The sequence below is a fragment of the Arachis stenosperma genome, chromosome 5, assembly GCF_014773155.1.
Source record: "Arachis stenosperma cultivar V10309 chromosome 5, arast.V10309.gnm1.PFL2, whole genome shotgun sequence".
Classification (NCBI taxonomy): Eukaryota; Viridiplantae; Streptophyta; class Magnoliopsida; order Fabales; family Fabaceae; genus Arachis; species Arachis stenosperma.
Window position 1 is genome coordinate 33,952,048 of NC_080381.1, and position 23,114 is coordinate 33,975,161.

At 38.6% G+C, this 23,114-nt stretch overlaps 2 protein-coding genes and 1 pseudogene across 4 annotated transcripts; 1 reads left to right on the top strand and 2 right to left on the bottom strand.

The window, feature by feature from the left end:
* Positions 1-7,327: 7,327 nt before the first annotated feature.
* Positions 7,328-11,452, bottom strand: LOC130980680 (uncharacterized; annotated as a pseudogene).
* LOC130981680 (uncharacterized) lies at positions 10,166-13,763 on the bottom strand. 3 transcript variants are annotated; one of them, XR_009086974.1, is made up of 7 exons: positions 13,542-13,763; positions 13,054-13,344; positions 12,818-12,946; positions 12,502-12,702; positions 11,357-11,698; positions 10,922-11,068; positions 10,166-10,665 (listed from the first exon to the last, which is right to left on the bottom strand). XR_009086974.1 is itself a non-coding variant. In XM_057905317.1 (4 exons), exons 2-4 carry the CDS (start codon positions 13,333-13,335, stop codon positions 12,511-12,513), a joined length of 603 nt encoding a protein of 200 aa, XP_057761300.1. In that variant the 5' UTR covers positions 13,336-13,344; positions 13,542-13,763; the 3' UTR covers positions 12,297-12,510. The 3 variants fall into 3 exon arrangements, 1 of the variants encoding a protein (XP_057761300.1); XR_009086975.1 differs by lacking the exon at positions 11,357-11,698; XM_057905317.1 differs by lacking the exons at positions 10,166-10,665; positions 10,922-11,068; positions 11,357-11,698 and having other exon boundaries at positions 12,297-12,702.
* Positions 13,764-16,739: 2,976 nt separating this feature from the next.
* Positions 16,740-17,240, top strand: LOC130980681 (uncharacterized). The gene has a single exon (XM_057904336.1). The coding sequence runs from the start codon at positions 16,740-16,742 to the stop codon at positions 17,238-17,240; it is 501 nt and encodes a 166-aa protein (XP_057760319.1).
* Positions 17,241-23,114: the final 5,874 nt, after the last annotated feature.

Genomic DNA, 23,114 nt, shown 5'->3' on the forward strand with positions numbered 1-23,114 from the left:
ATACCTCTACTTAATGAATATTGGGGGAAAGGAGTGGCTAAGAGTGATTAGTGGCTTACCTATGAAATTATTCCAGTAGAAACGTAAAGCTCGACGCGGTGGTTACGTGGCCGCAAACGATGCAGCGATCGGAGCTCGGACAGAGGAGAAACGTGGATTGGAAGTTGACGTAAGGGTTAGGGGAATTTTCGTTTCTCCTTCCCCTATTGGCTTTCACTAGAAGCAGCGTTGAATTGGGGAAGAGAAGAGGGTTTGGATTCACTTAAATGCTGGCCGGTTGGGCCCGGTTCAACCGATTCGGTCTGTTTAGTCCAATCTTGGACCGATTTCTTTGAAATTAGTGTCAAAATTCTCGTTTTAATGAGCTTTATCCTAATTTGATATAATATTCACATTTCTAATCTTTCTTATTAAAAACTAATTTGTTGACTAATTATCTACTAATTTAACGGGGTTTACAGATCCTTCATGGCTTTAAAAATTTGCCAGCATCATCACATCACTAGAGTCCTTCTTGACTATCATCAGGTGACTTGTTTAGGTCAACCATCAACCTTCTAATAATTGTTCTATTTGCCTCAACTTAAGGGGATATCATCACCAATATTTATAGAACTTGCTCCACGCAAGTCGACAAGAAAAACAAGTAACTCCAAAAGATGTACATTTGTCTAACGATTGTGCTAATCCCTTATTAGACGTATGTCCTCATCATTATGTAACTGATACCTAATTCACACAAAATTTTATTAGAACAACATAAAATTATACCTTAAACATAATAAAATATTAGTAGTACCATCTATGAAACATAAAATAATAAAAAATAATCAAATAAATACTATGAATAATAACATTATACCTTTTGTAAAATAAAGTGTCACATACTTCCATTAGAATATTTATAATAGATTTTTTCCATTGAATATTTATAATAGATTTTTTTTACTCTTTTTATGTGATGTTGACCAATGGCATGCACTGGAAAATTTTTCAACATTATTAGACATCTCATTTCGAGAGGCCTATATGTAAAGATTGGTTGGGCAGAACTAAAAGTAATAGATCCATTTGATCATATACTATTTTTCCATCGTAAGGAATAGATAATAATAGTATTTTAGAAATTTTACAAAATAAAAATTAACAAAAATTGGTAGAATTAAACTTGAAAGAGATGAGAGTGATTTTTTTACTGAGTAGCTTCTTCCATCAGTCAGTGGGTTATTTAGGGGTGGAGCAAACAAGATTAACCAACCGTCCTTACCGGGTATCTCGAACAAGTGGGATTAACCAACAGTCCTTATCCAGATCACAACATTCAATGCGCAAGCGGAATTAACCACTATCCTTACCCAGAAAATCACGAACAAGCGAGATTAACCACCATCCTAAATATGGTATAACTCAGCTCAGTGCGTAAGCGGAATTCACTACTGTCCTTGCCACATTAATCATACTCATTGTTTTTTAATCAATTTCACAAATTATTATATTCATCAATTCCATTTCTTTATCACTATTAATTTATTCACCACTTCAGTTACTCAAACCACATTTTATCATTATCATTTACTTAAATCAGTTTCATAAATTATTATGTTCTTTAAGCCCAGCTGCTTATTAAGAAATCAATTTTGTTTTTTCGTGAGCAGGATAACACTATCATCCTCACAGCTACGTCGCAACCACGAAACAAGTGGGATGAGACATCTATCCTTGTTCGGTGCAAGTGCCAAAGCAAATTAACTCAACATGCAAGCAGGATAACACCCAGACCTTGCCAACTCAGCCAATCAAGCCCTCACCAGTCTTATCATTCATTTCTTAAGTCAATTTCGTATTCCGTCAGTTCATTAATCATAAGTTCTCATCATTCCATCATTATCTTCGATACTCCGATCCAATCTTATTCAACTTCATCGAATTCATTCCTAATTATTCACACTCATTCTCAAGCCTAAGACGAGTTATCAGACCTTAAACAGTGGTTACAGAAGTGAAAGAGCAGACTTCATAGGCAAAAATAGTTGAAACAATATTTTTGGGAAAATAGGCAATCGTGCATACGCACGAGCCCCTTTTTGCGCAAACGCGCGAAACTCTCACAAAAAAGATTCATTTCTGAAATAAAAGTTGTGCGTACGTATTACTTGACTTTTTGTGCGTACGCATGGTATGTGAAAGAAACCATTTCACTTCTGTAAAACTCCTCATGCATACTCGTGAGTCGTGCATACACATGACTTCAATTTTTTGCAATATTCAGATTTCAGTTTAAAATACCAATTTTCAATCCATCATAACTTTCTTTACAAAATTATGTTTTCCTTCATTCTTAAACCATTTAAAAGCTTTTTTATTACCTTTAATTTAAGATAAATTTTATTGAATTCCAGACTCCAAACACCAAGTTGTGGTCCGTCGAAGTTGGACAAAATCACTAACTTAACAAAAATCTGCATAAGCGCAATTTCACAAATCCTCAATCCAATTTGGTTCAAAACCATTCCAATACCGTCTTTAAATATTCCAAGCAAGCCTCCTCAATCCATTCCTCAACACTTTCTCAGACAACCAATTGTCCAACTCACTCTCGTTAATTCAATTCCAATCACATATGAGCATTTACAGAACTCAACGACAATTTCAACTCATAAACACACCAATTACATAACAATCACATCACTTGTTACTTCAATCACAAATTCACATGCTTCCACTTACTATATAGGGGACTTTCCTCACCTTACCACGACCTCCGACCCAATTCCATATCAATTATATTTATAGGCAATCACACAACAATTTAATCATACATACTCACACACATATCCACTCAACTAATCACAACATTATCGAAATTCATTCAATATTATCCTAAGGACAATTAACCTAGGTTTTCATATAGTGTTACATGGTGCCTAAGCAAAATTAAGATCCGTACCTTAATGACGACAGTTTTTCTCCATCCTTGAATTTTCCTTACCAAAATGGAATCAAGCTCCAACCAAAGCCTCCAAAGTTGATCAATCCTCCTCCAATCACAAGCATCGCACCAATCCACACCAAAAATTAGCTCCAAACAAGCCAAGCTAATCTACACAATCTAATCACAATAATAATTCAACATTCATACTAGGGCTTTACTTAAAACCATGGATAATGAAGGGTTTGAGCTTTCTTACTTTAATCCACTCGAGTTTGGGGTGGAACTCACTTAGAATCCATTCTAGAGCATCCATAAGAACCAAAATCACAAGATTTCCCTTTAAACCAAAAACACAAAATTGAAGGAAAAGGATAAATGGGCTGAGAGTTCAAGGTTTCTTACCACAATGTCTAGATAGAATTGAAGAGGATTCTGAGACAAACACGTGATCATAATTGGCTCGTCAATCGGAGCTCCAGATCAAAAGTTATGGAGCTTCAAAGATGGTAATGAATAATAACAAAGCTTTTCTTCTCCTCTTTTCTCTCTTAGGGCATAACTTATGTTTTAATGAAATGTTGATTGTGTGGCTGAAGTGGTTAAGTAGAGGGGGTTTTATACGGGGGTCTTGGGCCCAACATAGGCTCGGTTCACTCATTTTATCCCGTTTGTCCAATTTTGGGCCAAAACCTTTAAGATTAGTGTTTTAATTTGTATTCTAAATATTTTATTTCTCCAAATTATAATTATAATTTCTTAACCTTATTTGCTCGTATTAATTTATTAATTAATTATTTATCATTTTTTTAAATTTTACATCCTACCCACCTTAATAAAAAAAATTTCTCAAAATTTAATCACTTGTAAATAGGTGGGGATAATCCTTAACCATAAGGACTCCCTTTTCACGAAGTGTTTCATTCCTAATACCATCAACTATAGTTGAAGTTCACATTAAAGTTCAAGTTCTCATCTCAATTTTTGTTCACACTCAAACCTAAGGTTATCAAGGCAACCCATTCATCGAAATTTCACTATATTGATGCTCCCACACCCTTCCATCGCGCCTCTCATTGTTTGCCATTAAGAACTAGATCATTTATCTATGTCAACTAAAAATCTCTTTAGGTTTCACCAGCCCTAGCAACAACACTCTATGCAGTACAATCAAGTTCAGTCATAAGTTTGACACTTTTAGTCCTAATTCCTCATTTCCGTTATAGCTATGAATAAATACGATGTCTCAATATCATATAATGCAATTAGAATTCAGTTACCAATTTCACAATTACGTCAACCTTATTACAACCAACCGGTATCCTGAGTCTCTCGGCGCGGGCAATGCTTAGAAATGTGCGCTAGCAATCCACAGTTGAAACACAAGCCCGATCCAGCCCTGCACAGACTGTTTGGGTGGTAGGTCCTGCATCTATCACACCTCAACTGGTCTGACCGAGTCCTTGCCTGCTTTCCCCTACCATATGCTCGACAGTTTTCATTCCTCCGAAAATCATTTCGGTCTTGTGGGTATTGTAGTGCATGGCTGCTCCTCTTAAAGTCTTGTCTCCTCGGTGTGAAATCTCTGTCTTTGACTCTTCTTAGAGAACTCACGACGGTCGTCTCTAGTCTTCCTCGAGCATTCTTCCACTACTCTGCTCTTGTTCACCAACTCAAAAAAGATTTGGACCTCTATAGACACAACGGCACTCATGATATCACTCCGAAGTCCACCCTCGTATTTAATACACTTTTACTCCTCATAACCCTCCGGAGCACCTTGGCAGACCCTCAAAAACTGACACAGCTCCTCAAACTTATTGGTATACTTTGTCACAGTCATAGAACCCTGCTTCAACTACATCAATTCCAACTCCTTAGCCGCCCTAACCAAGCTCGAAAATTATTTTCTATAGAGCTCCAATCGAAATGCATCCTAAGTTATCACTGCATCACGTTGCTACAGTAAACGACGAGCTCTTTGCCACCAAAACTGGGCTTCTCCCACTAATTAATACGTGGCAAACTCCACGTATTGATCTCCCAGCACGTGTTGAGCTTGCAACACTCTTTCCATGGCCTGGAACCAGTTATCTGCTTCGGTAGGATTTATGGTACCCCTAAAGATTGGTAGATTCACCTTCAAAAAAGTATCCAAAGTCTTCAATTAGATCCATTAACAAGTTCGTAAATCAGAGGTGGTGAGATATTACGACTTCTAATTGTAAAATGCATACATAGGCGTATATGAAAAGGAATTTAACTAGGAGCCTTAAAGAAAAGATAAGCAAAACAGAACGCGAGACTCGCATCGCGCTCGAAAACGTTTAAGCGTAGAAGAAACAAATAACAGCGTATGTAAGGATAATATACATCTGATATAGAGTGTCAAAGGTACAAATAGCAAGCTCCAAACTCAACTTGCGAAGCAAAGACCGGCCAGAGCATGTTTATACATATATATAACCCAAAGTATTTTTGAAAAGACAAAATATAAGTCCTGTTTCTCCGATCTCAACCTCTGAGAAGGACAAAATATACGTTATGTACAAGATGGAGAATACTACGTATATACATTTACAAAAAACTAAATACAAAATACCCCAAAGGTAGATCTTTGCGTCTCAAGAGTCTCCAACACGCTTAACGTGGTGTTTCACACAATCCAACGTATCCTACGGACAACTAGCCTAAGTTTTCACGCAACATTATAGATTAACTACAGGAAACCAAAACCATATCTTAGCCAATTTTTTTCCCCAAGCCCAGAGCACCTCGTAACCTCTCCTCTTATCCACATCTAAAGGTTCCAAATCACTCAACAAGCTTCAATCACCACAACTTTGTTCTAATTTCACCAATTTGACCTCAACTTCACATATATTCAACCTAATTTCATATACATCCACAAATTCAACACCTAACTTCATAAAATTGAAAATTTCACAAAGAATAGGAGTTTCTTATCGTTACCCACTAAGCAAATGAACAAGACCCAACTATATCTCACACTAGAGTACCCCTAAACCATCAAAACACCAAAATCCTCAATACGCTTAAACTAAAAATCATGATATTGAATCTCAAATTTCTTACAACTTTGTTCAGATGAATTTGAAAAACTTGACGATCGAAGCTCCAGATTGAGAGATGATCAAAAGAAAATTTGCAGTGATAGGGTTTTGTTCTTATGTTCCTTCCTTGCCCCCTTTCAACAGAATTGGTTGAATGGGAAAGGCAAGTAGCTGAGTGTTATGTTATATATGTTGGGTCTTGGACCCAATACGAGTCCGGTCCAATTCGTATTTTAAATAATTTCACTTTTTCAAATTATAAAATTTATTTTTTTAATTTATTGGATTCATAATTAATTTATTAATTAATTATTTATTAATTTTTCGGATTTTTACTGCTCATATATCATATACAGAATTGTAGATGACATACAATTCTAATTATCTAATTGCAACAACAATTAGAAGGCAAAATAACAAAGGATTAGACATAAAAACTAAAGATAGAAGGATTGTATGTATATATATCTAGCTAACCCAAAATAAACAAAACATCAGAAGAGAAGCACAATAAATACAAATCTGGATAATTAAATTAAATTAAACTAAAGAAGATGCTTGTCACCTTGACATTCTTTATTGCAATTCAAATAAGTACCATAAGAACAACATCAGAAGTTGGGCACAAATGACAAATGCTTAAATTCAATACGGACAACAAGAATATGAAATATTTGAATTCATTACATCTCAAATTTGTCATTTGTCAACAATCATACATTATCAAGGAACATCAACTAAAAATTAATTTATAAGTCTTACACTACAACATTTTTAGGTTGAGGCAACATTTAAAAAATATTGCTTAAAGACTCTTTTGATTTATGGCAACACTTTTGGACTTAAAGCAACGCTTTTGGACAGCATTGCATATGCAGTCATTGCCTTAGATCAAAACAACACCTTTTTGTTCCAAAAGCAACGCTTTTGAGAGCAACACTTACCAAGTGTTGCCTTTGGTTGAAAAACAACAACACTTTAAAAGTGTGTTTGAGACAACACTTTTGTAGTGTTCTCTCGTATTTTGGTCACTACTAAAAAATGTTGCCTATTTGCAATAAAATACAACTCTTTTACGTATTGCAACCTATATACAAGTGTTGCTTTTTGTTTTGGATATGCAACCATACAAATATTGTCTAATATATTAAAAATATACAACTAATAAAAGGATCGCCTTTTTGATAAAAATAAAAATTATTTTTGTAATAAAAATACAAAAAAAATTAAATTTGCAATAAATTTTTTTGTTCATACATGTGTAATTATTTTAATTAATAAATAAATTTGTGCATAATAGAAAAAAGTTATAAAAGAGACAAAATAACTAATAATAAAATTCTAATTAAAATAGATATTAAAAAATTCAATTAGTATTTCAAATATATGTTCATCAATAATTCTCAACAAAATAATAAAATTCTTGTCTAACAATAATTGTCGTAACAAAATAGTAATTAATATTTATCAAAAAGATGTCAATCTACTTGCATATTTTATATCCATGCTTGACTTGTCCCATATACTAAATCTGCAAATAATACACAACAAAAAAATAAACAACTTATCATTAAAACTGAAAAATTATAATAAAATTTTTTTTGATATTAAATATTATAAATATAAAAGCAATAAATAGGTCTAAAAAACTCCTTCTAAACAACAAGAGTGAAGGGTAACAGGACCTCACCTCTGAGGATGTTTCTTATATATTAATATTAAATTGTGTATTCCCCTTAACAAATATATATATTCATGAGCAGTGCTTTTTGTAGTTTTTCTAATAGAATATTTGTTAAAGCAAAACTAGCAAGTCACCATCTTAATTCTTATAAATACAAGATTTCTTATCATTCAGGACCAAATCCGGCAACTTTTCTTGCTACCTCATTAAAAAGTGGTTTTAGAAGTTCCCCGAAATTTGTTATCGAAATTGCACGAAACTTTGAGATAGATACTTGAACCACTTTAATCCAACAACAAAAATTGTAATTTCTTCTGTGTAAACTACCACGTCTACTAACTACGCTGGTAGCCTAGCTAGCAAAAAACAAGAGGAAATCCTAATCTAGTAGCATTGAATCCAAAGGAAAATACATTTATTGAAAGAAACTGGGAATCTTAATATTGAATTTTGTCCTTGATCTCTAATAAGTAGAATGAGTATTTTTGTTGGCAGAATCTGTGACAAACACAAAGCTCTTGAACAATTGATTCTATCATATACCTCAGAAATACACATTATGACAGCCAAGGAAAAAAGCTAGATGCAGATCTTGCAAATTTATATCAGATCAGAGTCCAAACAGAACAGTTCTATTCTTTGGAACCACTAACTGAGGACATATTAGAGGATAGCCTTGAACTGTTATCTTCTCCAATTTCATCTTCAGGTTCATCAAATGGATAGAAGTAAGGCTTAGGAGACATTTTTAGTAAGTCTTCATCTTGTACTAGCATCTCCACAACTCTCAAATGGATAGAAGTAAGGCTTAAGAGGCATTTTTAGTTAACTATCACTATCAGACAAGTCCACTCACTGGTCATCACCATTAATTTGTTCACGCAACATTATCACTCTTTTATGAATCACATACACACACATACACATCAAGATAGCCAGGTAATAATACTCGGACTCATTCATATATAAGGGGATGTTTCATATATAATTTTTGTGCAACTTATTTTAAATTCAGCTACAATCATCAACCATAAGCTTCATGTATTCTTATCATTCAAAACTACAACTAAGTAGAGTCATCTTTTTAAATAAAAAAACTAAGGCAATAGATTAAGAGAACCTGCAAGGTCAAGATGTGTCCGAGTAAGCTTAAGCCAATCCATTTGACTATATCCTTTTCCAAAAGGGACTTTGGTCCGAGCTGCCAGCTTTGCAACAGGACTCTTCAGTTGTGGAGACCTCTGAATCGAATTCATCCCATCACTCATAACTGATTTCTTTTCAATTCATTCGGCTGACGTGAAATCACACTGGTTACGGTGAAAGACAAAGAACCAACTTTGTCCTCCTTTATAGAGTCCGCATTATTTGCAAAACCATCCTTCCACAAGAAACCACCATCTTGATTACTACTAGTAGTGGGAGAACTTGAGGATTCTTCTTTTATGGAAATATCAGCAATATCCGAAGCAAGTTTCTTTGTTTCAACACCCTCCTGCGAACTAACCTATAAATCCAAGGCATCAAATTAGAAGAATAACAATAGATATACAAATTCTTATCAAATTCTCAAGTAACTCAAATTCTTATCCTATGGAAAGTACTTGGATTGTGTAACGAGAGATCATAGAGATGGAGACAAAGAGATATAGCAATTGAGATAATGACACACAAAAATAGTTTCTGCAAAAGTCTAGTGAAGGCCATCATGATTTGTCTAAGAACAAAATTTTCAAAAGTAGAAACTAGCATGCCACCCTTATAGTGATAACACTTTTTACCTTTTCTTCCCAAATTCCAAATCTTCTAATAAGAACCCTACCTTAGTCAATTCTCATCAACTCATCATGGATTTCAACAAGGCTAAAGATGGGATTGGCGTTGTTTGTGTGCTGCTGCTGGAAGTTTTGAAGACATAAGCAAGAGAAAGGAAGCAGCAAACACTAGGGATAGATTTGATAATTTAATAGTAATGCTAATCCTTTTATTATACATTGTGTGTACTTTGTTTGGAACAGAAAATCCTAAGTAGACAAAAATCTTCTTGTAGCTCACTTCTCTTCTTTGGGGATTGTTAATAGGGCAATGCTTACAGGAACAAAATGGATGAAAGAAATAATGGAGTATATATCACCTCATCTAGCTTAGAAATTAAATTTTCTGCACACATAGGCTTTGCAGATACTATATGCTATAAAAATGTCCATGTGGAATCGCACAATATAATCCCCCAATTAAATTTTAATAAAAGGCTCACTTGCAAGCCATGACAGGAATGGACATGAATGGAAATGCTTATAATTCCGAAAACAATGAAACCAATGGTGGTGCAAACTAGGTACCCTTGGGCTCTGAAATGCTTATAATTCCGAAAACAATGAAACCAATGGCAAAAATGCTTATAACTAATTCTAATTAAAAAATAATATTTTACCTAGTATCAACTAAATAAAACATAATAAACAAACAACCCTATACCTTGTCCTTTTGGTACTTGTAGAAGACATCCCAATACCTCTTGCCTTTTTTGTCATACTTCTCTGCCACATGTATCAGCAATTCAACTAGTTAGTGCTTTAATTTCTTTGAATTTGCAGCCAATACTACTTGATTAACTAACTTCCATATATAAATTACAAAGATGCTATTTATTATTATTAGTTACCTTGAGCTCTTGTAAGGATGAGTGACAAAACCCTCTTTAGGTGGCAGTGGCACTACATTTTTGTTAAATATATTTATGAAAAGAGTTCTTATATAAACTGAGACATGTTCTTCAACCCACTAATTAACTCTAATAATTTAGACCACTTCTAAATATGCATAGGAAAATAAGTGAAAAAATTAGACCACTTCTGTGAGCTAAGTTCCAGCTTCTCTAATGAAGGAACACACCCCCAATCCTCAACAAGTGGAGGAGGTCCCAGCAACACAGGAAGTTTGACGCACGGACGTATCGAACACTTCGCCTCGACAGTCTGCAAGTTTTGATATCATCATAAGTTGAAAGCAAATTTGTTAACAATTAATAAAGTAACCTGCACATATATCAATGAAGCTTAGTTTTTATTATTGAGATGCATAAAATCTCTTCACTATAATAGTGTTATCTTAAAGCTATACTGTTACATTAGAAAAGCAATACATTTTTTATGCAAGTTATGTTCAATTAAGTTAATTGCCAAAAAAATTAGACCACTATATGTATATAGCTTGAATTTAAGAAATTAATACCACTGAGCCTGGAACTGGAGAATCTGTGTGCAAAATGGAAGAATCTCCTCATTGTTTTCCATCAGAAGAAAGAAAACCTTGGCAGGAGCATCAGCAACTCTGAAAGCTTCTGCAGTTGCCCATACTAACCACAAGCTAGGGAAAACACTGAAAATTCAGCACAAGAAACTCAGAAAAGACGCACATCATGATGATGAAAGTGAAAATAGAAAGAAAAGGAAAAATACACAGTACATACAGTTGTTTCTGAACATATTTGGGCCTCGAACCTCAAAGCATAGCATTATATGCTAGCGACTTGAAAAAGCATATTCAATAAGCACATACACTACACCCTCTCAAAGAACATATATACATCCTAAACACATTCCTCAATTTCCCCAATTTGAGAATAAAATTAGCTTCCTAAGATTACAGAGGAGAAAAAACCCTAACCTGAGACATGATTGCAGTGGTCAGTAAGGATTACAGCAGAGACAGCTCAGGCAGAGCAGCAAGGACGTGATGCATTGGCGAGCCGCCAACAACCATCGAGCAGCGACGACGACCAGAGACGACTCAGGCAGCGCAAGGCGGAGAAGAGGGATTACAGCAGCGGCGGATCCGGCAGCGCAGGTAGAAACGGCAACAGCAGCGCAAGTCAAGAGATTTCAAAATGGTGGAGAAGAGCAGTAAGTTTCAGAACAGCGCGGGTAGAAGAACACATCAGACCAAACTATAGCAGAACGCAATGTGAGCAAAAGAATACGGCGCGAGCAAAGTAGAACACCACGCGAGCTTAAGCAGTGATGAACATGATGACGACGAGCAGAGAGGAATGCAGAACACGCGTCAATGTCGTTTAAGGGGAAAATTGAGTTAGGGTTAGGATTTTGATTCTGAAGTGATATGGTTGGAGACTTCGAGTTTTGTTTCTAAGTAATGGTAGTCAGGAATGTGATGAATCAATTATTGCTTGATGTTTTTTGTGCTTCTTTTCTTGTTTTTTGGTTGAGTCAGGAGGAAAAGAATAATTTTAAAAAATAAATAAAAATAAAAATTCTAGTGAAATAACTTTAGACAACACTTAGAAAGGGAAGTTCATTAAACATTTAAAGGCAACTCTTAGAAAGTATAATAGATAAATACTATAAATGTTGTCTATTTAATTTATAAAACAACGCTTTTTTACATGTATCTTAAATTGATCAAAGAGAACGTTTGCAGTATGTTGGTTAACAAAGAGTTGCAATAATTTTATTTCTTTGCAACAAATCTTAAATGTTGCTTTTGACCATTTTAGACAACACTTTTTAAAAGTTACTTATATCATATGTTGCGATAGCTCAAAAATGTTGTAGTGTTAATGGCATACAAACTAAACACATTCTGTCAATAGATGTGAACATTCACCAATATATGGATGATAGATAGAGAATTAGTCAATGTCTACTTTGGGCGGAATATTTAAAAGGCAAAACCATTAGGCATAAATTAAGATCCAAAGGTGATTGGGATTATGTGCTATATAACTAACTAGTTTAATATCTAACTAGTCTACACAAACAAAACCATAACAAAAGCTCAGGTAACATTTATACCTGACAAACTCACACATGCTCCTCAATATACTTCTCACAAGACATAACCTGCGAACCTTCGTTCATTATCTTTTTCCAGACCCTAGCACGAAAGGTTCCATGTATATTGCCAGATTGCGCCCCAAAAGTAATGTAGAACATTGTGCCAGCAACACATTGAGCATTTGATTTGATAAGCTTATCAAATATAAAAGTTGTATTCTGCATAAGAGTGCAAAGATCCACATGCATAATATAATTAGAAGAATATTTAAGCACATAATATCACCATACATAGATTAAACTTAGAATCAAAATCATTATAGAACCAATTTACATTGCTCTCATTGTAGACTTTCAAAGCTTGCTTGGAAAAATCTATCAATGGAGGGCGGTTTGCTTCGGTCAAGGTATAGGGCTTAATTGAACCAGGTAGAATGCCTTCAAACCAATCAACATCGAATCCCTGGAAAGCCAAAATTGAAACCCTAACTAGCAAGATCATTATATCACAGAACACGAGAACAAAATAGTTAAATCACTAAATGTATTGTGAGAGATCAGAAGGCTTACGTTGCTTTCAGCAACCTGCCTCCGATGTTCACGAATTTCTTCATCAGTCATTAAACGTCTAGGCGTAAACGGCACATATTCGGAATCAGAATCGGAATCAGTATCATCTTCTGTCTCTTCCTCATCTTCTTCTTCGTCAGAGGCAGCCGTATCCTCAACAACTTTCTCTTCATCTTCTTCTTCGGAGGAGGTATTGCCTCTGACACAAGGCCGTTTGGCGTGCTGCTCCAGAGTCTCTTGTTTCTCTTTCTCCAATTGCACGATACGATCATCCAAATCCATCTGATTTCCCTTTCAACTCATACATTTTCCAATCGCAATAATCAGAATATAATATATACTCACCAAAAAAACAAAAATAAATAAATAAAATAAGCAGAATATATGAATACAGATAACCGAACAAAAATAACAACAATCACAGTGATGATAATAATAAAAGCAGAAGATTTAACGAATTTGGAGACGAAGAAGGACTCAAAATTCACCTTAAACTTGCAAATTGCAACGTAGTAGCAGAACCTCCACTTGGAGTTTTCGGTGAATTGGGGTTCGGGTTAGGGTTTAAATTATCAGCCCCGGGATTCTTTTTATAAACGAAAACGGTTTTTTAATTTGACCACCAGGAAGTGGACCGAAAACAAACCCTCGTATCTTTATTAATAAAAAATCTTAGGGAGAGAGAAGAGAATCAGAGTTTTCATTTAATTTAGAATTGTTGTACATAAAACACCTAAACTAAAAGGCTATTTATAGTTAAGGATAAGATAAGATATATAAAATTATAATTATTAATAAATTATAGAGCAGTGTTAAAAAGTCAGTATTTTTTAAATTTTATAATTATCAATTGATTATTAATAATATTTTTAATGATGTGAAATTATATTTAATGATAAGAGATTATTTACTTTTTTTTATGATTAAATGCTGACCAAATTGTTAAAAAAATGCTAACCCCTAAACTTTTTCTAAATTATATTTAAAGAAACAGATATTTGATAGCAACTAATTTTATTTTCTCTTGTGCTGTACAGAAAATTGTATTAAAATTATAAATATGATTTAATATTTTTATAAATTATATATAGATTTGTTAATTAGGTTATTATTTGTGAGTTAAATTAATTGCCAAAAAAGTTACAGGATGCTGATTCGAATTTAAAAATTATAGCATTAATTTGCCTCTCAAAAAAATTTTGAGAAATTAATTTATTCTTGAATTTTTTGTAATATCAATTTTAGTTTGTAAAAAATTAAAGTTTAGTAGGTTTCAATTTAGGTATTATTTTGACTTCTATAGTTGTGAACTAACTCAAATTCAATTCATTAATAATTCGATAAGCTGAGTTTGTAAGTTAAACTTGAGTCTGAATTTGAACTCGTATATTAAATGAGTTGAGTTTGAACTTGAGTAAATTCAACTTATTGACTCGTAAACGGACTCGATTATATAATATAGGGTATGTCTAAAATGAGCACGACAATTATATGCTTAATGAATATACCACATTTATATAGACCATTAGATTATATTAGATGAAATCAAAGGTTAATACAAAAGAAAAGTATTGATGGATTCTAATAAATACAGAATATTTTAGTACATAATTAAATGCTTGAAATGACAATACTTTAATACACAATATTTTAAATAGTAACAGAATCTTTTATTTTTAAATAATTAAATATAAAATATATAAATACAAGATATATGAGTATTTTTATTCATTAAGATTAATTATCATGCAAAAAATTTTATAATATTAAAAATTATATTAAAATAATATTTTAAACTGTAATATAAAATATAAAATAATTAAAATTTTATTTTATATTACTTAACAAATAATTAAAATATTATATTCAAAATTTATTAATTAACTACTTTTGTTAAACATATTATTATATAATATAATTTTTCATGAAAATATTTTTAAAATATTATATATAATACATAAAAATATTAACTTTTTTATTTTTTTGATTCTTTTTAGAAAAATAGAATAAATAATATAATTCTAAATGCATGCCTATCACATTATATATTTACTTATATTAGTAAGACCTAAACTAATCACACTTACGTAATTAAAAATATAAAACATATAAATATTTTTTATTCATTAAAATTAATTATTATGCAAAAAATTTTCTATAATATTTAAAAATTATATTAAAATAATATTTTAAACTATAACATAAAAATATAAAATAATAAAATTTATTTTATATTACTTAATAAAAAATTAGATTATTATATTCAATATTTAACTAATTATGTCTGTTAAAAATATTATTATATAATATAATTTTTTATCAAATATTTATCTACATAAAATTTATTTAAAATAGTATATATAATACATGAAAATATTATTTTTTTTATTTTTTTTTAGAAAAACTGAATAAATAATATGTATCAACCATGTATATGTATTATTGTGTAAATGTAATAGTGACTAATATAGAATTGATATATATTCTTTAATTTTTTATACTCTTAATATATATGCTACCTCATGACTCTCTCCTCTAATCTTTCTTATTCATATTTATTTTGTTGTAATATTAAGTAAATAATAATTTAAAATTATTTTTTAAATTTAACATTTATATAGTTTCATATATATAATATTTATAATTATATAGTTATAATAAGATCATTTTTTATTTTTTATTATTTTCAAATATTTTTTTATTTTTCTGGTTAGATTTTTTATTCTCTAACTCGACAAAACTTATATATATATATATATATATATTGTTACGGCTTGGCCCAAAAAGGGACTTGGGCCGACCCGACCCACCTACCACCCGACCTGAACGGTCGGACGATGCGCCCATATTCGACCCGCACACGCGTCCGGGACAGCTGGCCACCACAGCTGTACAAGGAAGCTTCGAAGAAGGTGGGTTCTGCCCTCGTGGGACCCACATCTGACATAGTATATAAGGGGAGGGTCCTACCCCTCCCCCAAGGTACGTCGCAGATTCCACCTAACCCATTTCTCACCTGCACACTAACTGACTAGAGCGTCGGAGTGTCTTTGCAGGTGACACCCCCTCCTTCCACAACGAGAGCTCGGCAGCTCGGCAGACCGGATCCAAACACGATCGTGATCGAAGCGTCCCCAGCTCTACATATTCCACCCGAATCGTCCGGTAACCACACAACCGAACATTGGCACCGTCTGTGGGGACGCCTAAATGGACGTCGTGCCGGGCGCCGGAGACCAAGGCCGAGGAGCCGGAGCAGAGGGGGCAGCCTCCGTCGCCTCGCCAAGACGACGGCGAAGGTCCCCCCCCCCCGACAACGCACTGAACCACACAAAAGGACGCGACCCTTCGGAGGAACTGGCGGCGACAGCGCCAGAATAATGCAGGAGCTACGCCACAGGGTCCAGAACCTGGAACGGCAGCTGGCCGACTAGGAGCACGACCGACGAACCACCGATCCTAGCTACTCTCCATCTCCTGAAAGCCGAGAGAGAGTCTCCCACCGAAGTCATCTACGACACGCCTCCGCATCCCGAACGGAAGCGGAGAGTACTCGAGAAGAGTCACCCATCCCGAGAAGACGAAATGACACAATCATCTACTCCCGAGGTAAGGAAACGCGCTACACGGGACGAGATCGCGAAGACGAGGAAGAGAGGTCCGAGAGGACACGGCGACCCGTGATAATGGGCGCCACCCCATTCCATCGATCCATCCTCGAAGTCCGGTTGCCGAAACACTTCGACAAACCAACGGACATGAGGTACGATGGAACCCAAGACCCTTTGGAACACCTCACAGCCTTCGAAGCAAGGATGAATCTGGAGGGAGTAGGGGACGAGGTGAGGTGCCGAGCCTTCCCAGTGACCCTGGCAGGACCCGCGATCAGATGGTTTAACGGCCTCCCGCAGGGGTCCATCTATGGGTTTTCGGACATCAGCCGTGCCTTCCTAGCCCAATTTACAACACGAATAGCAAAAGCAAAGCACCCGATCAACCTTCTGGGGATAACTCAGAGACAGGGAGAGCCGACCAGAAAATACCTGGACTGGTTCAACGACGAATGCTTGGAAATTGACGGCCTAACCGATTCGGTGGTCAGCCTTTGTCTGACGAACGGCCTCCTCAACGAGAACTTTCGAAAGCACCTTACCACGAAACCAGTTTGGACGATGCACGAGATCTAAACGGTAGCCAAGGAGTACATAAATGACGAGGAAGTCAGCCAAGTCGTGGCTGCCAATAAACGGCACTCCGGCTACAACCAACCTAGGCAATAAGGTAATGGAGAAAGACAAAAAGAACAAGCCAGGGAAGGAGCGCCGAGCAAGGCACCCAGGCCATTCCCCGGGGTCGGGGAATTCACCAACTACACTCCTCTCACTCTTCCCATCATGGAAGTTTATCAGCAAATTGCCGAGAAAGGAATCCTGCTGAAGCCTCGACCACTCAAGGACCGTACGGGGGGAAACAAGAACTTCTATTATGACTATCACAAGGGCTATGGTCACCAAACACAGGACTGTTTTGACCTGAAAGAGGCACTAGAACAAGCGATAAGGGAGGGTAAACTAACAGAGTTCTCCCATCTTATAAGGGAGCCGAGGAGGCGTCATCGCGACCAAGACAAAGAAGGCAAAACCCGGTCGGCAAAGCGGCGACAAGAGCCAGAAGACAGAGATCACGGCCTCACCGTGATAAACGTAGTGACGGCCAAAAACGCCGCGCCAAGGTCGCGATCGGCGCACAAAAAAGATGCTAAGATCTTGGCGGTCTCCTCCTCGCTGGTGCGAAGCTCTAAGAAGCCCCTTTCCATTTCTTTCGGCCCAGAAGACCAGTGGTTCGACGAGGCCCCTGAAAACCCACCCATGGTCATCACGGCCAGAGTGGGAACCGGTCTCGTCAAATGAATCCTTGTCGACACGGGGACAGACTCGAATATCATGTTTCGCAACGTGTTTGACGCATTGGGGCTAAGGGACGCCGACCTGTCGACTCACCAGCACGGGGTCATTGGGTTGGGCGACCACTTCATCAAACCTGATGGAGTAATATCCCTGCCGGTCTCAGTGGGACAAGCTCAAGGCCGAAGATCGGCGATGGCCGAGTTCGTGGTCCTCCGAGATTCTACCGCCTACAACATCATCTTGGGAAGGAAGACGATTAACGATGTTGAAGCGATAATCAACACAAAGCTGCTAGTCATGAAGTTTGTTACCGATGACGGATCTATAGGGTCCATAAGAGGAGACATTGAGACGGCAGTCGCTTGCGACAACGCCAGCCTCTCCCTAAGGAAGAAATCCAAAGAGGCGTCTAGGGTGTTCCTAGCTGACCTGGACGCCAGAGTAGACGACAAACCCAGACCGGAACCAGAGGGGGACCTGGAAAAATTCATGGTCGGCGACACAGAGGAAAAATTCACGTTCGTCAACAGAAATCTCCCACATGAATTGAAGGAGCCCTTGGTCGAAATGATCAGGGCCAATGGGAATTTGTTTGCCTGGACACCGGCCGACATGCCGGGCATAGACCCCGAAATTATGTCACACCATCTGGCCGTCAAGCCGGAAGCACGCCCGGTAGCCAAACAGAGGAGAAAGATGTCACGGGAGAGGGCAGAGGAGGTGGCCAGGCAGATGGCCAGCCTCCTAGAAGCAGGTTTCATACGAGAACTAGACTACTCGACATGGCTCTTGAATGTAGTTCTAGTAAAGAAGCACAGCGGCAAATGGAGAATGTGCGTAGACTACTCCGACCTTAACAAGGCATGCCCTAAAGATTGTTTCCCCCTCCCCAACATAGACGCACTCGTCGACGCTGCGGCGGGCTACCGTTATCTGAGCTTCATGGACGCCTACACCGGCTACAATCAGATACCGATGCACCGTCCCGACGAGGACAAAACAGCGTTTATAACGCCGGGGGGAACCTTCTGTTATAAGGTGATGCCATTCGGCCTAAAAAATGCAGGGGCAACATACCAAAGGCTGATGAACAAGATATTCCATGACCTTATAGGCAAAACAGTGGAAGTCTATGTAGACGACATCCTCGCGAAAACAACGCGACCCAACGACCTCCTGAATGACCTGGCAAATGTATTCGCGTCTCTCCGACAACACGGCATGAGGCTCAACCCCCTCAAATGTGCCTTCGCCATGGAAGCTGGAAAGTTCCTAGGATTCATGATAACCCAAAGAGGGGTAGAAGCCAACCCGGAGAAATGCCAAGCGATACTCCAGATGAAGAGCCCAGGTTGTATCAAGGACGTCCAGAGATTGGCAGGGCGACTGACCTCGTTATGCCGTTTTCTCGGAGCTTCGGCAACAAAGGCCTTGCCCTTCTTTATCCTCATGAAGAAAGGGATAGCATTCGAATGGACGCCCGCATGCGAGGAAGCCTTTAGACACTTCAAGGAAATCCTGGTGGCACCCCTTGTGCTCAGAAAGCCAAAGGACAGGGAGCCATTATATCTATACCTCGCCATAACAGGAGAAGCCCTGGCCGCGGTTCTAGTGCGAGAAGAAGGGAGGGCTCAACAACCAGTCTATTTCGTGAGTAGAGCCCTACAAGGGGCAGAACTAAGGTACAACAAACTGGAAAAGCTAGCTCTGGCACTCTTGACCTCTTCACGGAGGTTAAAGCAATACTTCCAAGGTCACCAGGTTGTCGTAAGAACGGACCAGGGAATCCGACAAGTACTTCAAAAACCCGATTTGGCGAGAAGAATGATGACTTGGTCCATTGAACTTTCCCAATACGACATACGATACGAACCCCAGCAAGCAATCAAGGCGCAAGCAATGACAGATTTTCTAGTAGAAGTAACGGGAGATCCAACCGAAGAAACGAGCACACGGTGGAAGCTCCACGTGGACGGAGCCTCCAACCAGACGTCCGGGGGCGCCGGGATCATTCTGGAAAGCCCAGCTGGGGTCGTAGACGAGCAGTCGATCAGTTTTGAATTTCCCGTCTCGAACTACCAAGCAGAATACGAAGCCCTCATAGGGGGCTTAGCCCTAGCAACGGAAGTCGGAGCAACGAGGTTGAAAATATGCAGCGATTCACAAGTCGTCACCTCCCAAGTAAACGGGAGCTATCAAGCCAGAGACTCATTATTACAAAAGTACTTGGAAAAGGTCAAGGATTTGAGCCAAAAGTTTGAAGAGATCACGATCCACCATGTGCCTAGAGAAAGGAACACACGGGCAGATCTCCTATCAAAACTGGCCAGCACCAAGCCGGGAGAGGGTAACCGATCTCTCATCCAAGGTATGATGAGGGAGCCGGCGGTCACTCTGCACCTATCAAGGCTAGGCCCCTCATGGATGGACCCCATCACCGCTTCTTAGAAAACGGCAAACTTTCCGACGATGAAAAGGATGCCACGAAACTGAGAAGGGAAGCGGCCAAGTACGCGATCATCCAGGGACAGCTATTCAAGAAAGGACTCAACCAGCCCCTACTGAAATGCCTACACCCTGACCAGACGAACTACGTCCTTAGGGAAGTCCATGAGGGTTGCTGTGGACATCACATAGGGGGCAAAGCCTTAGCAAGAAAGTTAATCTGAGCTGGGTACTATTGGCCATCAATGATGGCAGACTCTAGAGAATTCGTCAGAAAATGCGCCAAGTGTCAAGAAAACACCAATTTCCACAGGGCACCAGCCTCCGAGCTAAGCCTGCTAACGTCCTCCCGACCATTCTCACAATGGGGAGTCGATCTCTTGGGGCCCTTCCCAGTTGGTCCTGGACAAGTCAAGTACCTCATAGTCGCCATTGACTACTACACCAAATGGATAGAAGCCGAGCCGCTGGCCAGCATATCCTCGTCCAATTGCAGGAAATTCATGTGGAGGCAGGTGATAACGCGGTTCGGGATCCCAGAGATCGTTATCTCGGACAACGGCACGCAATTTACCGACAAGAAGTTCACGGAGTTCCTCACCGGCCTGGGTATAAGACAGAAGTTCTTCTCGGTAGAGCACCCCCAAACAAACGGACAGGTGGAGTCCGCGAACAAGATTATCCTGTTAGGACTTAAGAAGCAACTGGATAATAAAAAAGGTGCTTGGGCCGACGAGCTTGCCTTGGTCCTCTGGTCTTATCGAACAACCGAACATTCCTCCACCAAGGAGACCCCTTTCCGGCTGACATATGGGTTAGATGCGGTAATACCCGTGGAAATCGGGGAATCGAGCCCGCGACTACTTTTGAAAGGAGTGGGGGAAGCCGTGGAGAAGGACCTGATAGATGAAGCCAGAGAAATGGCCCACTTGACAGAAACAGCGCTGAAGCAAAGAATGGCCCTACGCTACAACACCAAAGTGCTCAAAAGAGAGTTTGAACCAAACGATCTCGTCCTAAGGCGTAACGACATCGGCTTGCCGACCCCAGGAGTGGGCAAGCTGGTGGCAAACTGGGAAGGTCCCTATAGAATCAAAGAAGTGATGGGTAAAGGCGCTTTCAAGTTAGAAAGGCTCGATGGCAAAGAAGTCCCAAGAACGTGGAACACGAACAACTTGAGGAGATTCTACTCCTAGCACATGTGGCGACATTCCGACCAATCGAGCTAAGTATTTAATTCACGGAATTGTACTTTTCGTTATGGTCTACGGGCCTTTTATGCAATTACCGAATAAGATATACTTGTGCAAATTTTGTTTCTTTTGTTTTGCTCGTTTTTTCTGGACAACCCGGTACGCAAGCAAATTCCTCACAACTCGACAACGATGCGTGGCCCCGAGACTGATCACCCCGGTAGCCCATCAATCATCACAATAGCAAACGGCTACACTACAAAGCCACAGCTTGGCTCCACGAACGGCAACTACAAGCCAATAACGGTGAATACGAACGACAACACAACCAGACGAATAAAAAAGTATTAATTATGATAAAACGGGCTAACAACCCAATAAAACAACTGTTCGCCAAAGCCAAAACAAAACGGCCAACCAAAAGTTTTATACAGAACAAGAAGAATCATTTTTTAGGAACGTCAATAATCTTGCCGTCCTTGATCACCTTGAAGACTCCAATCGCCGACGTGTCGAAATCAGGAGCAACGATTTTGACCTGAGCCTTAAGGGCCTCCTCGGTTGCCAGGATCGCGCCCTTCCCCTGCTTGACGACGTTTTATACTTGGTTTTCAACGCTGCGAGCTCAGCTTCGACAGCTTGCTTTTCCTTCTCCAACGCGGCCGCCCGCCCTTGGGCCACGCCAACCTAACTCTCCAAAGTCATCTCCCGCTCAACAAGACGGGAAACCGTGGCGTCCGACTCTTCCAATTTTTTCTCAGCAGTAGAGGCCTTCTTCTCGGCAGTAGATGCTTTCTTCTCGGCAGCGTCAAGCTTCTCATTAGATTGGGTCAGCTGTTCCCGGAGAGTTTCAACTTCACGTTTGAGCTCATTATTGGCCTTTCCAGCAGACTCCAACCTCCTGCGAAGAGATTCCATCCCAGATAACTCGAACTCGGCTTTCCAAGCTATCACCGCGCCGCGCAAGAGGGTACGATACATCCACCTCGCTTGTCCGGCAAGAGATAACTCGTGGAAGTGCTCCTCAGTCCCGGGGATCAATTAAGAATCTATAAAATTCCCCGCGTCAAAATTTTTCTCCATCAAAGTGAGAACCCCCTCGGGACTGCTGGACGTCCTCCTCCTTTTGAGGATGGGTACTTCCTCCACCTCATCATCGGCAGTAGGGTTGGACGTCGAACCCCCAGTGCCGACCACTTCGCGAAAGGGGGAAACGCGCACCTCCCTGTCACTTTGAGTCAAGGCACCCAGAGCCGAGGTACCGGTCTCATCGGCCACAGCCCCTTGCTCAGAAGTGGCCTTGCTCTTGTCCTCAGGGGGAGCAGCCGACTTCTCATTGCCCGCCTCGTCATCACTTGCACATAAGAAGGTTTGGAATAAGTTGGGGAGACCCGTTATCTCGGCAGACATTCCCACTGTAATGAGGAAAGGAAATCTTTTAGTCATAATGAAATAATGGGAAAAGCAAGAAACTAAAGACAAAGCAAGTAAAGACTTCTCACAAATATAGCTCCGA